The sequence below is a fragment of the Plasmopara halstedii genome (assembly GCF_900000015.1).
Source record: "Plasmopara halstedii genome assembly, contig: Scaffold_2680, whole genome shotgun sequence".
Taxonomy (NCBI): domain Eukaryota; phylum Oomycota; class Peronosporomycetes; order Peronosporales; family Peronosporaceae; genus Plasmopara; species Plasmopara halstedii.
The window spans coordinates 434277-449028 of record NW_020189586.1 but is presented as its reverse complement, the minus strand read 5'-3'; the positions used below and the strand labels follow the sequence as shown (position 1 = coordinate 449028).

The 14752-nt window shown below is 47.3% G+C and overlaps 3 protein-coding genes across 3 annotated transcripts; 2 read left to right on the top strand and 1 right to left on the bottom strand.

Moving 5' to 3' along the window:
• Window positions 1-124: 124 nt before the first annotated feature.
• Window positions 125-937, bottom strand: PHALS_04823 (uncharacterized protein; the record flags this gene model as incomplete). The annotated part of the gene is made up of 6 exons (XM_024718670.1): window positions 125-326; window positions 392-448; window positions 513-553; window positions 733-736; window positions 787-869; window positions 935-937. The coding sequence occupies 6 exons, from the start codon at window positions 935-937 to the stop codon at window positions 125-127; spliced, it is 390 nt and encodes a 129-aa protein (XP_024584045.1).
• Window positions 938-1164: 227 nt separating this feature from the next.
• On the top strand, window positions 1165-5232 carry PHALS_04822 (cmgc mapk protein kinase; the record flags this gene model as incomplete). Its single annotated transcript, XM_024718669.1, has 2 exons — window positions 1165-5135; window positions 5211-5232. 2 exons carry the CDS (start codon window positions 1165-1167, stop codon window positions 5230-5232), a joined length of 3993 nt encoding a protein of 1330 aa, XP_024584044.1.
• Window positions 5233-14017: 8785 nt separating this feature from the next.
• PHALS_04821 (uncharacterized protein) lies at window positions 14018-14629 on the top strand (the record flags this gene model as incomplete). Its single annotated transcript, XM_024718666.1, has 2 exons — window positions 14018-14192; window positions 14433-14629. 2 exons carry the CDS (start codon window positions 14018-14020, stop codon window positions 14627-14629), a joined length of 372 nt encoding a protein of 123 aa, XP_024584043.1.
• Between the last annotated feature and the right edge of the window lie 123 nt (window positions 14630-14752).

Sequence of the window (14752 nt, the reverse complement as noted above, 5' to 3'; positions counted from 1 at the left end):
TCTCATTTAGTAATCAGTTAGAAAAAACGACATTTGAAGCAAGCATGTAATATATATCGTTGCATGCTACCGGGGTAGCTTTGATGAGTTTTTCTTCCAGCTTTTCAAATTTCTCAGCAAGAGGTTAAAGCTCGACTGATTGTAAGGATCCCTGACTTAGCGGATGCGGGATATTTGGTATCTCGATGTCATTGATCTCGCGCTGAATGAGGTGAAAATGATTGTATGGTGTAAAGATGCACTTGTAAAGTTCAAAGTGTCGATAGTACGAGTCAGTAACATAGTCCACAATTTTATCCACCTCTTCGCGACAAAATATTCCCACGCTGAAAAATAGGTGACGAAAAATTAGTCGTTTGCACAATAGTGAAGCACGAAGATTATACAGTACCTATTGGGGGATCGATTAACGCTGTGCGTGAGCAAAGTAGACTGAAACTTTTCAAAACTTTCCGTTAAAGTAGTCGAGCTGTCGATCGCAAAGTCACACTTCATGAGTTTTTCACACATACCAAGAAATGCTGACGTTTGATCGAGCTGAAAATGATTCTGCCTGCAGAATGTGAACTCTCCACCTGTTAAGAAATACTTAAAAGTTTTCAAATATAAGAATACAAATGGTTGTAGCCATAGTAAGGATATGAATAATTATGCAGATGACAGTCGATAAGCAAGCTTTGCTTCTCATCCTTAGGATCCAAGCCAAACATTTTCGCCAGAGATCTATCACACCACACTGTAATGGCATTAACTCTATCTGTAAACTATACCACATCTAATTGCAACCTCTTGCAGTCTTCAACCGAATAATGTTCCGCTAACTCTGCCAGCTCGTGCTCAGTAGCGTATTTCCACACTATCGATTCTGTCTGATAAAATATCCAAAGCAATGAATTTATCCTAATTTACAAAGCTTCTTTCTCAAGATGCGTACCATGATCGACTCTACACTTTTTAAAGATTCTCGTACTTAGTTCGAGCGTCTTCGACCTGAAAACCAATAATTGTACAGCATTAACTAGCTGACTCTTTTTTCTACCAATTAAAATGTCTCCCTCTCTCTCCCTTACACGGTAGAGCTGCCTGCCTGTGTTCAGCACGTGATTCGAACGGTGTGAGCAGGGACAAGCGAGTCATCTCCCCACATAGAGGAAGTAGTCGATAATGGCGACACCATGCAGTGATATAGAGGCGCCTAGCGATGTCACTAGTCGCGTGTGCAAGACGCCCACATCACCCGAGGACGCGCCCGAGATTGTCGACGACCCTGTGGCTCTCGAAGAGCTCGTACCCAAGAGTAAGCAACACACTGCAAGTGATACAGCGAACGAGACTATACAGGAGAACTCGATTGCGATGGACACAATAGTAGATTGTACAGAATCTCTTGATATGGCTAAAGCAGCAATTGTGGCCGACACCACAAAGGATAGTAGTAACAACATTGCAGCCGATGTGGATGTCATGATGGAGCTCGCGACGTACGACGATGAAGACGACGAATTTCACGAAGCCATAAATGAAGGCGTCGACCTGTTAGAAGATGACACGTTTAAGCCTGCAGTACCTCCTACAATGAGCTTTTCGATGAACGAAATGGAAGTTATTACAAACCGTGAAGGACGCACGGGTAGTTTGTCCAAATTCTTAGAAGACGCTGATACATACCGTCGTCGATCATTGCCGTCGTATCCCGAGGATCAACTGTTTGTTGGTTCGATGAGTCGTAAGAAAATGACTTTGACTGCATTTCTTAGCATGCAGATTGATCCCGTACTGGAAATTCTAGAGGATACAGACTCAGATATTCGACTTTGGTTAATGGAGCCCGATACAGTAAAAGAGGTACTTGCAGAGTTCATTACGCCGCCGGTCCTAAGTGGTGAACCTCACGAAGAGTATGGATATTACAAGAAGCATTTTCTGTGCTCCGAAATCATCATGAAATTGTACACAGGCGAAGAAGATCTGTATGAGTCATTTTCATCGGATTCGAGTTCCGGATCAGTAGCAACGACGGCAGTTTTTGGATGTCAGGAACAGGAGGATATTGACAAATGGGAGCATCTCTATGCTATTTTTCACAATCCTGTCCCGTTAGATGAAATGCAGCTTCTATTTTTTAGCAAAGCGCTCGTGCGACTACATGATGGTTTTTGTTTGGAAGAAGGATATGTAAACAATGTGTTGAAACGTTTTCTGCCACTGGTGATTCCTCATTTATACTCAAACACGATCAAGTACATGCTCACACTAATTTTACAGAGTTATGAGAGTGTTCATCCAATTACTGGCCGAAATGATGCGATGGAAATTGCTGCGCAGCTTCTTGCCAATGCTACTCGTGTTGATCCTTCCATACCTGAGAATTTGCCATTGGTCGAAAACACTACGAATTTATTAGTTGATATGCTCCAAGCAAACCAAGCAGATCGACTTGGTGCATTTAGTCGTCGGGAAGGCGGTGTGTACCTATCGAAATACTTCGTGCGGGATCAATTTGGCACGATTCGTGGCTTTGAGTCGATGACGCATGGGTATCACAACTTTTTGCAGTATATGCTCTTGGAAGAGATGTCCAAACAGCTATCGATTGTAGATACACTATTTCAGAACGCAACAGATGAACTTTCGATTATTTGTGAAAATAAACTGACTGAAGTCTCGAGCGCTCTGAACATTCATGTCATCACGGAGCTTCTCGTTCTCTGCCAAAAGCTTCTTAACGAAAGCTCAGAAGGCGACGACGATAATCAAACTCATGAAACGGAGACGCAAAATTCGCTAATGTTTGGATACTCAAGCTTCCCATCCGAGCAATATGTAAGCTCGCAAAATGATGGTGGAAATGATGCTTCGATGTACAATCTCACTTCTCTGCCTCGTGGTCACGTGCTCTGGACTTACGTGCTGGATTTTGCTCGAAAGACGTGCACCACTTTCGTAACGCATTTGAACAAGGGCCTTCCTTCGTCAGTGGAGATTTCTCTGGCCAAGTATCTTAACAATCTTGTCATGCTTAATGACGCCAATATGAACGAAGAGTTACACAAGAGTGGTCTCATTCAGACGTATTTGTCTATTCTTGAGAATCGATCGTCTTTTGACATGCTCATTATTCACATTGTCCCAGCGATCTCATTTATTCTTCGTGATGTTGATGGTACTCGAGCAAAAAATTGCCCACTTACGAAAGATCTATTTGGTGTTGATATCGATGTCCCTGAAAATATAATTACTCTCTTGCTGCGAGCCAAGATTGATATTCCGACGCTGGACATCTATGCTGCCATTTTGCACGATGTGATCGATGAAATCTTCTCGAATCAGACACCGTCTCAAAATAATGCACAGGTAGTTTTTCATTGCAAGCGCAATCCTGCATGGTCAAAGCTTTCGGATAAGATGCGATTGAGCAGCGGATCGGAAAAGTCAGATTCGACTCCTGGATCGGACGAACAGAGGGATTCAATGTCTAAATCTACGAAAAGCGAGCATAATAGAGTGATCGAGTCTACCATGTCTAACGAAGGAGAAGCTGGCTTGGCGTCTGAGGCGCTGCTGTTGGAGACTTCAGTGACGGAAGACGCTTCAAAACGTCTGTCTTTAGGAACGCAATCGACGACAAACACAGAGACGAGTTTTATTTCGAAGGCCGATGATGAAACGGAGAAAATCGAGGAGCCGCAATCAGATCCTATCGAAAATGAGGCTAGTCCTACAGTTCTGCCATCGATCACGGCTGATACTGGGATGAAGTTAGCATCTTCATCTCCAAAGTCAAAGGAGGACCTACCAAAGAAATTAAAGGATGAAACCGAGCCGACAAGAATCAGTGACAATGATAGCTCACGCAAGTCGCACTATTTCAAAAATGTTTTGCAATCACCAGTTTTCAAATCACCAATGCGCTTGGGTTCAGTAATCAAGCCTCCACTGGCGCCTCCTACTCCAGACTCAGAGTCTTCGCAGTCAAACGGAGACAGCAACCAGCGCAACTCATTTGGCTGGAATAATGTGTTTAAACGGCTGCGAAAATCGTTAGTAACAACGCACAATGACAAAACAGACAAAAAGGTTCTAGCGCTGAGCAACGAAGCGTACGCATCTCCAAATGTTGCTCCTCGTCAGACAGATGTGTTTGTTGTCGATACATCTCGCGGTGAGGACATTACTACCTTTGTTACCCGCGACGGTGGTGTCATGGTCTCAGATGTTTCGACTGCATCGACTAAATCATCTGATTCTACGAAGAATGTTATTACGGTTGGTTATATGTACAAGAACAAATACCCCGAAACTGGCCACAGGAGTCATTGGGAGCGATACTACTTTGTTCTCAATCGGTTTGAAGGTTCCTTAAGTTACTATATCAGCGAAGCTCATGCAAAGGACCGAACGTTTGTTCGTGGAACGTGCCGCCCATTGTCTGTTTCTGAGGGTCTTCCAATGCACGTACACGGTCAGCACAATGTATTTGGTTTCCAGATCAACACACAAGGGCATGGCGCATTTATGGTATTAGTCGACTCGATCGATACTCGGTTAACTTGGCTGACGGAAATTTTAATTTGCGTTTCGAACGCTAATCCCTCGCTTCCACTATTAAAGCAACGTCTGTCGCTTGTTTCTGACGACGCACCGAGACAACGCATGTCATTAACTACGAGCTCTATTACCTCGCTTCGGTGCAACAAAGAAGAGATGAAAGAGCTCGTGGTGGACTTTTATAGCAATTTGTTTGGTCCAAATCTTAAATTTTCGTCACCTTTGGACGCACCTGCATCATTTTGGATGGAAGAAAAGATCGACCCAGTGTCGGATGATTGTGTGCTCAGCTCCAATTTGCCCGACCGAGTGCCGTACTGGGGGGAATTTCACGGCTACAAACGATTGTGCGACTACTGGAAGATACGCGACGAAACAATTGAACGGAGTAGCGGCCGTGTACTTCGCATTTTAGTGGACGAAGACGAGGAGACTGCAGTAGTGATGACATCGACGACGTTTCGGATCTTGCGGAACAGTGAAATTGTGACAGAAGAGTCATGTGACATTGTCAGTGTCAGTGGCGGTAGTATTGTAAGTATTCACTGCACTTTCGATTCGCATCGTATCGCCCAAGCTTTTAAAAAGTACGTAAATGTTCAACTGAGCTTTATGCTGGCTAGTTGGCTAATGCCTTTCATGACTTAACTGTGTTGTTACAGGGAGGGCATTAGTGCGTCGTAAGGTTTCTTAACGGTCCAACGTGTTCGTGATATGCGTACGATTGCGCTTATGTGTTTAAAAGCGAAGATGCTGGCGCCGATTTCTTCAGACAGCAACATTTGGATAAATGGCAACGGAAAGCTTGAGCACCTTGTCGAGTATAGCTGCATCTATGTAGCAAACCTGTGTATACCCTAATTTTCCGATGTAGAGATCTAGAGCGAGAGAGAAGACAGTGAACGACCGGGCACTGCATTAGACAGTAGCCCATCTTCTTTCAACTACCTTTCAAGAATGAATCTTCATTATTACTATATTTTAGCACAACTTCTTAAAAGTACTTACTCGGTTGATGTAACAAAGTTTCGAGCTAGTATACTGTCTACGTATTTGATTCTAGTTAAGTTATGCTACAACTTGCAGTGTGTATACTTTTAGCAAGTCATCGCCGAAACAGACAGCGTGGTGCTACCCAAACTATCAATGAAAATTTAAATCAAAATTGTAAGCCGAGAAAATAACTTCTCCAAATCTTTGCTTTTCATGCTTGCCGTGTCGTAAGAACCGCGTCACCAGCTTTTGGGACCGATTTGTATGCTAGAACGTACCGCCGTAAAGTCACATTCAATTTTCTTGTGATACAAATATTTACTGGTTAGTAATAAAATTCAATTTTAAGAATTGTGTCGTGGTGAAACAAAGAGTGAGAAATATTTGCAAAATTTTGAGTAGCGCTGTAAGCTACCGTTCCGTCGTCCTACATTTACAGTCATTACGTAACGTAAAATCTGGCTAATTACCACACCGTTTCACATGCAATATAAAACGGTAAATTCGTGGAAGGGCGTTGCAAAAAAGTCGCGGAAAATCCCGAATAGAGTTCACATGATTAGTTACTATATAAGCTTAACCACGGTGGGGATTGAATACACGCCCAATCGATTAGACATCCCACCAAATGACTGAGCCAATCTTCGGGACATGAAATCTGGCTCAGTGGTTTGGAGTGGAGGGTTCAACTCCCACAACGCCGAAGTTGTTGCATGTGCTGTTATTCTCCAGACTAGCGCCACTGTCCATCAAGAAGTCCACGTGTGGGTTTGCTTCATTATCTTGGAGAATAAGTGTGCCTGATTCCGGAATTCTGCGGTCGGCGCTTCTATGTAACGTGCGGATAATTAAAACTCCAAGCAAGCCGAACCGGATAAGTGTACACTTGCAACGTGTCGACGAAGCACAGATCAAGTCTTTTATCAAATTTGACACGCGACTGCGGTCAATTCTGCTCCCTATATTCAACGACTTGCAGTTTTGACTGGCGTTCCGTTTTCTGCCAGTCCGCTCGCGATTCTGGCATCTGGAGGCGTCAAACCCAGGCATTCGCTGCAGTGAGGCTGCCGTAGCCCTTTGCTTGGAGGAATATGACTAAGGTCACCGACCTTACGTTCTAAAGTAGAACAGTTATGAGTGTAGCGGATCGCAATCCTCTAATAATAATCTAAACCCAAGGTAAATACACTTCTCCGTTCAAGTTAAAACTGTATTTATCTGTTTTATTTGCGGCATGCTGCCTATATCTAAATCGCTAGGTTTTCTGATTAGTAAAACCTAATAAATATGCCTAACTACTGGCAGCGCCTCCACATACCGGCCTTTTGTTACGGTGTAGCCACACCATTGTGTACTTATACCGTCTTGTGTAATCCACCTCTTTCTACGGTCACACAACCTTGTGTGATCACCCTTTCATACCAGGGTACGTAAACCCCGTTACATACTCCCCATCAAAATTGTGAATATCTACAATTCACTTTTAATAGTCGCCTCGTACGAGGCTCACGTGTTACGTCCCCAGGACCTTCTTCACGCATTCTCTGCTCAATGAGCCCTGTGTCTGTGACACATAAGGCACTCAGCCCAGCTTGTTCCGAGGGCATCCGCGGGCAGAACCCTTCTTTTGTCTTCTGCACGCGGTGCAACTCCGGACAGCACGTCCATGGCTTCACAGGAAGCACATCCCAGCCCTTGGCAACCGGGCACCACATACCGCGCCCGCAACGCGCGACGGAGGTCGTCGACGAGGACTTGGAGGAAGTCGACTACGAGTCGGATACTACTTTCCCAGGATGGGAAGAAGAAGAGGATGAGGTGCGCCAACAGCGCGACGTGAGCCCTGCGGACACCGTGTTCGTTTCCCAAACTCTCGACTTCCGGGATGTGGCATTATTACCAACCGCCTTGACGAGGCACAGGAGCAGCAGTTGAAAGCTGCTCACAAGGCAGCTCTCATGCGCTGGCATCCACGGTCGGTTGCGGAATACGGCTACCGCTCGGCGGTTCCCACTACGGAGCGAAAGACGCGATCACTCGATCGTTAGGCGTCTACGTAATCGAGCCCCGTCCACCACACAAGCTGAGCTTGACGAACAAAAAGCTGTCCGAGCTCGCTTCGTGATACCTCAAAAAATTTCAATGGATAGGTACCGTGCTCGGCTTCGAGCTCATAGTGGAGGCACTCCTGTACCCGCGATGCGAGCGATTCATGTGGTGCTCGCCCCTGGCGAAACCGCTGCAGATGATGAAGCGATGGATGCAGCGGCACCGGAAACTTTTCTCGCTGTCTAACTTACAGCGGAGCCACAAGGAAGTGAATCTGCGCGTTAAACGCCATCTTTGATTTGAGTTTGCCAAACTCTCAGGAACAACGCCGACTTCCTTCGTATTGTCGCCCTGCGACGTAAGGATCAATCTATCACGCCCCCAGGAGCTCTGCGGAATCTCACACGGGTGAGTCTGCAACTGCAACAGCTCAGGGCCATAGCATGAGCTCAGCTTATGTCCCTTCGGCTTCCCTGGTCGTTGCCGAGAAGCGCGAAGCGTACGACGATACTGAATGTCATGATCAATCTGATCATAAGCGCCTACGATGTCTGGGCGGTCTTGCCGAAGTGACACCTCAAACTCCCACGAATTCGTTTAAGCATCCCCACCACTTCACAAGATATCGGGTTTGACCATGTCAACGACGTGAACCCATGTAGCGTTCCACGTGATAGTGGACGTCACTGTTCTCGTCGAGAAGAGTCGGCGGCAGACGATGACGGCTTGGTCGATTGCCATCCGATGACTCGCGATGCTCTTCGAGCTCTTGAGGACAAAGGCCGTCTTCGATACTCCGCTCAGAATCTTGCCGAGGTGGCATACCGCCGTGCGGAAGACCTCGCTAGCTTGGAGCACTTTGTGCGCCGACTGCCTCACGTTGAGAACTATCGCGCTCTGTAGAAGCGGCTCCTAGCCGTCGAGCAGACAAATGCGTCACTTCGTGCGACGGTGAAGCGCCTGGTGTTGGAAGCGGAAATCGTTGCACTCTGTGCTCAAATCCAGCTGCTGGTTCAGCTTCTGGGTGGTCGAGCGGCTTTGGACGCCACCCCAGCGCCAACGCTTCGCGATCACTTGCGCCAGATCGCGGTACGGCTTAAGGAAGCCCACATAAAATATCGGGTGAGTGCGCAGTCTTCTCGGAAGTTTTAGTGTATACGCAAGGGCTCGCTCGGCCACACGACCTCGAAGGGTCCGATAGACGTTGGACGGAGTTTCGTCTTGAGGACAGCAGAAAACGCATGTGTAGAAAGTCTTCAAGCATTGAATTAAACCGGGTCTCCGACCTCAAGTTTCCAACATTTCTTCTGCTTCTTCTATGTGCATATTCATTATGCATTTCTTGGCTTTCACCCATTGCATCGCGAACGTGTCGTAAGACACTAAGATGCCATCGACTTCTTTACGGACAGTGAGGGGCTGACATTAGTTCGCCTCTCGGCTATTCCTCCCCCACCAAGCCCTGAGCCATGGAATGGTGGCGTCAGCGGAACGCGAGGATTAACAAGCCCGTTCACGTAGAACGGCGTGAAACAGGTAGACGCATGCACTGCATTCTTCAGAGCAAACTTCAAAAGTAAAAGCATGGTGCTCTAGCACTTTGGCTGCTCAGCGCACACGCCGCTAAGAACGTCTTCAACGACGCGATTCACGCGCTCAGTTTGACGATCGGTTTGCGAATGGTCCTCCGTTGACATAGTCAACATGGTGCCCAGCATTCTGAAGATTGTCGACCAAAACTTTCCAACAAATCGTGGGTCTCTGTTATAGACCATTGACTTCGGAGGTCCATGTTGTAAAAAGACATGTTACACAAAAAGCGTTGCTGTACCGACACCGTCGGTGGTGTCCGGCACTACCACACGATGAGCATTCTTGCTCAATCGGTCGACAAACCGAGTCCTTCAGCTAGCCAAACACAAAGTCCAAACTCATGGACAGCTAGCAACCGGTAAACTGGCATGCGGCGCCACCGCATTCGGAGAGTTTTTCACCTTTTGACACGTCTCACACGTGCGTACATATGTGTTTGTCAATTTGTACAGCTTGGGCCACCAGTAGTGGCAACTCTCATGTCTGTAGGTCTCCTCACGACCGAGATGACCACTGAGTGGGGCGTTGTGGGCCTCATAGAGGATACGGTATTTCAACTCCTCATCGTGAGGTGCCACAATTCGTGGCGCATCCGTCGAATCGGTGCTATAATACAGCAACCCGTTATTCAACGAATATCGGTGCAACTGTGCGCGCAAACGCACCGACAATTTCTTGTCCGAGTTTCAAGACTCCTTGATCTCGAAAGCCTGTAGAAGCATTACACACATACTGTCACCCGCGTATGCGGGGACCAAATCCATCACTGACGACGTCATGAGCAAGATCATAGTCCGGTCTGCATGACAACGCATCAGCCAAAGCCATCCGTTTTCCTGCAAAGAAGGAGAGCCACCTGGCCATCTTCTGCGAGAGGTGAGGCGACCGAGTCGCAGTGCGTAGAAACGTATGATCTGTGTAGATCACAACCGGCTTTGCGCCGAGCGGTTGTACTCCGAACTTGACAAGTGCATGCTTCATCGTAAGTAATTTCTTATCGTGGATCGGGTAGTTCTTTATCGCAGCCCTAAGCTGACGATAAATGGAGCGCGATCACCCGATCTCGCCCCTCGGCGTCCGCTTGCAGCAATGCACAGCCGATGGCAAAGTCCGAAGCGTCGCAGACGACATCAAAAGGACGCTCGGGGTCTTGTAACTCCAGTATTGGTGCATGAGGGGGGCTGTCTTTGACCCCGTTAATAGCCTCCCGAAAATCGGTAACCCAACACAAACCCGGATCTTTCCTAAGGAGATTCGATAATGGCCGTGCCATTCCCAAATAATTCGCGCCATACTTGTGCAAGCAGTTGGAGAGGTCAAAACACTTGCGCAAGTTCTTTTGGTTCTTTGGAACCGCCAGTCTACAATGGCCTTGACCTTAGCGGGATCCGTTCAAAGGCCAAGCTTCCCGTGAAGCACTTAAAAAAGAGGATTTCTTCAGCGCCAACGATGCACTTATCTGCATTAGAATACAGTTTATTCGCGCGCATTCACTCGAGCGTCGCTCCCAAATTGACGATTTGGGATCCCTCATCTGCCCTCCTGTGCCCCGCACGACTGCGGACGAGGATGTCGTCGAAGTATGCCCCGGTGGGGCCTGAACAACTGCGCCACACGACGATTAAATGCTGCTGGTGCATTTGACAGTCCGTGGGGCATCACCAGCCACTTCCAGAACATGCCGCTTGAAGTACTCACCGCTGCCAGCTATTATCACAAGCGTTACGAGCAATAGGTAATGCCTAGCGACCAAGTCGAGTGTACTGTACTTTGTTCAGCCAACCATATTGTTTTAGAGAACATCTTTCCTAGCGATCAGCGTCTGTGCCAGAATGGTGGCAGCGTTGAGCTTATTGTAAGTGTGAACAATACGCCACTTGCCGTTTGGCTTCCGGACACAAAAACGTGGGTGTCGAATGGGGAGACTTGCTCTCACGCACCATTCCTGCGTCGTGCTTCGCGCGGAAAAAGGCGTCAATGACGTCACACTGCTTCTTGGGCAGGGGCGATTAGCGTGTTACGCAGTATTTGGTTCCCGGAACTAGGTCGATCTCATGACGCACACCTCGGTCCAAAGATAGGACCAACGACGGGTGTTTGGAGGCGACGTCCTTACATTCTTTTACCAAAGGATAGTACGGATCCAAGAGATTTTTCAGTATCGACGATCCACTTCGAGCGTTAGGCACTTTCTTTTTGTCCTCCAGGACAGCTTCATCCAGAAGCGACGACAAATTAATCTCCTCGTTCGGTCGTATAATGACCACCTCGGCCGAATCGCCTGCCTTCAAGGCACCGCCAAACCCTTCAAAAAACATCTTGTCCAGCTCAAGAAGAGTATCCACCGCATGAATAGCATCGAGGGTAACGTCGTCGGCGTCTTCCTCCCTCGTCACACCGTTGACGAGGGTGTATAGCTGCGCGCTATCGTCTACGGTAGACACACCCCGGGTCAGGGTCGACGCCCTCCGTCTTCCAGATAACATACGGCATCGCAGTTGTTTTTAGCAATGATAGAAAAATTCAAGATTCTCTCTGTAAGGGTTTTACGTCTCGTCGAGATTAGTTAGAACACGCACTCAGCTTCGTCCAGTGTTAGCCCAACTTCCTGTTCCGATGAGGCCTTAATGTTGTTAACGTCATCCGACGAAGAGCTGCTAGCTCCGCAGTCTGGATAGCGTGCCACTCCACGCGCATCAGAAGGGCCTTGCCCAAGATGCCTCCGATCTCGTCCGACCATGCCACTCTTGGCATGCAGCAACAACTTCGAAACGTGAACAGTGCTCACTCATTACGTGCCACTCCATGTGCATCCCTGGGACCTCGCCCTCGATGACACTCTTGGCATGCAGCAACTAATTTGATACTTGAGCAGTGCACAGTGGGTCACGTGCCACTCCACGTTCAGTCCGCGAGCCATGCTCGGGACTCCTGTCCGATACACATTCGGAGCTCGACAACTCGGATACTGATATCCAGCACATTGACCGTCCCGGTCCAGTGCCCCCGCCAATAGGGCTTCTGCTTCCTAGCGGAGGTGGTTCATTACGCACCAAAGCTCCATTAGGAGACGTGCGTATAGCACCCATGGTCTCCAGCCCCCAATCAATCCATGGTTCATGGTGTTCCAATCATGCATACCAAGGATAAGGTCATGCCTTAAATCCAAGTCTAAGACTAAGCAGCGTTCCCCGCTATCACAGTCAAGAAACTTGACACCGAGGTCCACAGGGGCCCCCGGCACCGCGACAGAAGTCCCCGTCGCTAAGTGAACAGTGACTGTGTCACCCACCCGCAATTTCTGCACCTCAGCTTACAGATTACTTTTTTCGATCGTGGAGCGTTGAGCGTAATTGCCAGGCGCCCTGGAATCGATCGGGATCTTCATGGCTTCTTAAAGCCCTTCACGGTCGCTTTTACGACCAGCAAGCCTGGCTTGCATACACGTTCCGTGTTCAAGAGCACGGCACTCCTTGGGATATATTTGTTCACAAAGTGTTTTTCGCGCTTATACTTAGCGCGAGCGGATTTTCTACGACAACCAAAAGAGTTGGTGCACTTCACGCAATCTAGTGAGTTGAGCTTTCATCCGGGAAGCTACGGAGATACGTCGTATTTTACGACGAAAAGATCTAATTACGACACGCAAGTGGTTTTGATGCAGAAAGCTGGTACACCTTCTAGCGGGTTCTTCACGTAAAAGTAAAGGCTATACTAAAGAGGATGACGCGGATCTTGCTCTCACGACATACAACAGGAGACCAACGTGCGTGTCTGGATAGTTGACGTCGGGTAGAGTCGATATTCAGTTAACGACTCATGCGTGATAGACGATGCCAAAATGTGCTGTAACGAGTCTGTGGAGACCAACGGAAGAGCATCAAGGTGACGAAAGAATTGACAGCGTGATGCTGATAGAAACTAGCTTACTCAATACATCTAAATCTAGGGAGTACTTTCTCCAGTTTTGCTTATTGCTTTATCGTGATGAAGATCTTTATGCTTGCGTGGACGCTATCTTGGTCTATCGTACGGATATTGCCGTAGACACTTTTCATCTTTCTCTCACAATACTTGTCTGCTATCGGCATTGCACCAATGTTTAGCTTTAAATGAAACTACCACCTATTTTGCGCTGCATTCCCAACAGCAAAACCGTTTGAAGACAAAGTCAAACAGGACTACAGCATGCCAATTTTTTTAATTATTGCATAATCTCAATCTTATAAGTAGACTCTATCTTGTGAGGCGATTCGTCCAGCTATCGCTTTCTCAGCGCCTATCCGCTAACCATGCGCTGACGCAAACAGGCTCGAACCAGCCATTTGCAGCTGTAATACCATCGCTGATGCATTTTTTGTCGCTACCTCTTTGACCCTGTCAAATCTTACCGCTGACCGTCGGCCAGCATATCGTGATAGTCTCCACAGCCTGCGAGGCTCATAAGCTAGCGGAAAACGGTACTGTGCTGCGATAAATAATGAGTAATTTACAGTTTTATAAGATGCGCTATCAAATTGCTAGTTTTGCTAGAACACAAAACGTTGCCCGACGCGACAGTCAGATAACACCGTCTTGCCATGCCAGCCAGATTCGCTCCTAGATTTTGATCTTGACTCATCCATACTTGTGATCCTCAGCTTCGCCTGGGGTGGTGGACAATTCTCCAAGCTCGCACCGGTTTGAGTAGAGCTTGTTTGTCAGTACCTGAATACCTTGGTTTTACATCCGCGCATTCTATCAGAGCTGGACTAATCTTTACGTTAGAATGCGTGCTTAATTAAAAATTCAAGCTCTTTGCTTACACAAAGTAAAAAATATGAAATTAATTGCAATGGTCAAACGAAATCTTGTGCAAGCCCCTGCTACATTCTTGGATATATTGGGCAGTGATAGTCTGAAGCTGAACTCACTCTCAGAAGCAGTTCAGCAGGAAATTGCGCCGTACGATAGCAGCGTAAATTATATCAGTATCACAGCAGTAGATGAGCTGGCTCTTGTCTTACTCCGTATGTTGAATTTGATGTGCCCACTTGGTTTCGTGTGAGAAGCATCGTATTTTTTTCTGCTACTACTCCGTAACCAACGTGCTTTCGAGGTGGTGACGTACATAAATACATCCGCTAGTCTGTTGCAGTTGATCGGGTAGCTTAAGGAGGGGCTGGTCAATGCGTAAACATGTTGAGGTACTTTTGACCCCTTAAATTACCGCCGCGCTGAAAATGCCTCATTAAAGTTAATCTCTTTAGGTGGACCTGACGACCAAATGTTTGCAATTCATGCGACCTGTGCTAAGTTTGGGTATATCAAAAGCGAAAAGGATAACATGCGCAGCGACTCCTGTTTTTATTATATGTTTGACGCTGCATACAACGGGCGCCGGTCTTTCATGCAATCAAGTTTTTACCAAGAGCGACAAGACAAATCGCTCGGATTGCGGCGATAGCGATCCCACTGGTGCAACGCAACAGTTGGTGCAGCACTGCCAATCGCCCCGTTTGGTGTCTTTACTATATTTACAGCCTTATCTTTGGGTATCGGGGTTACACTTACCCTGGTAACAGGGATG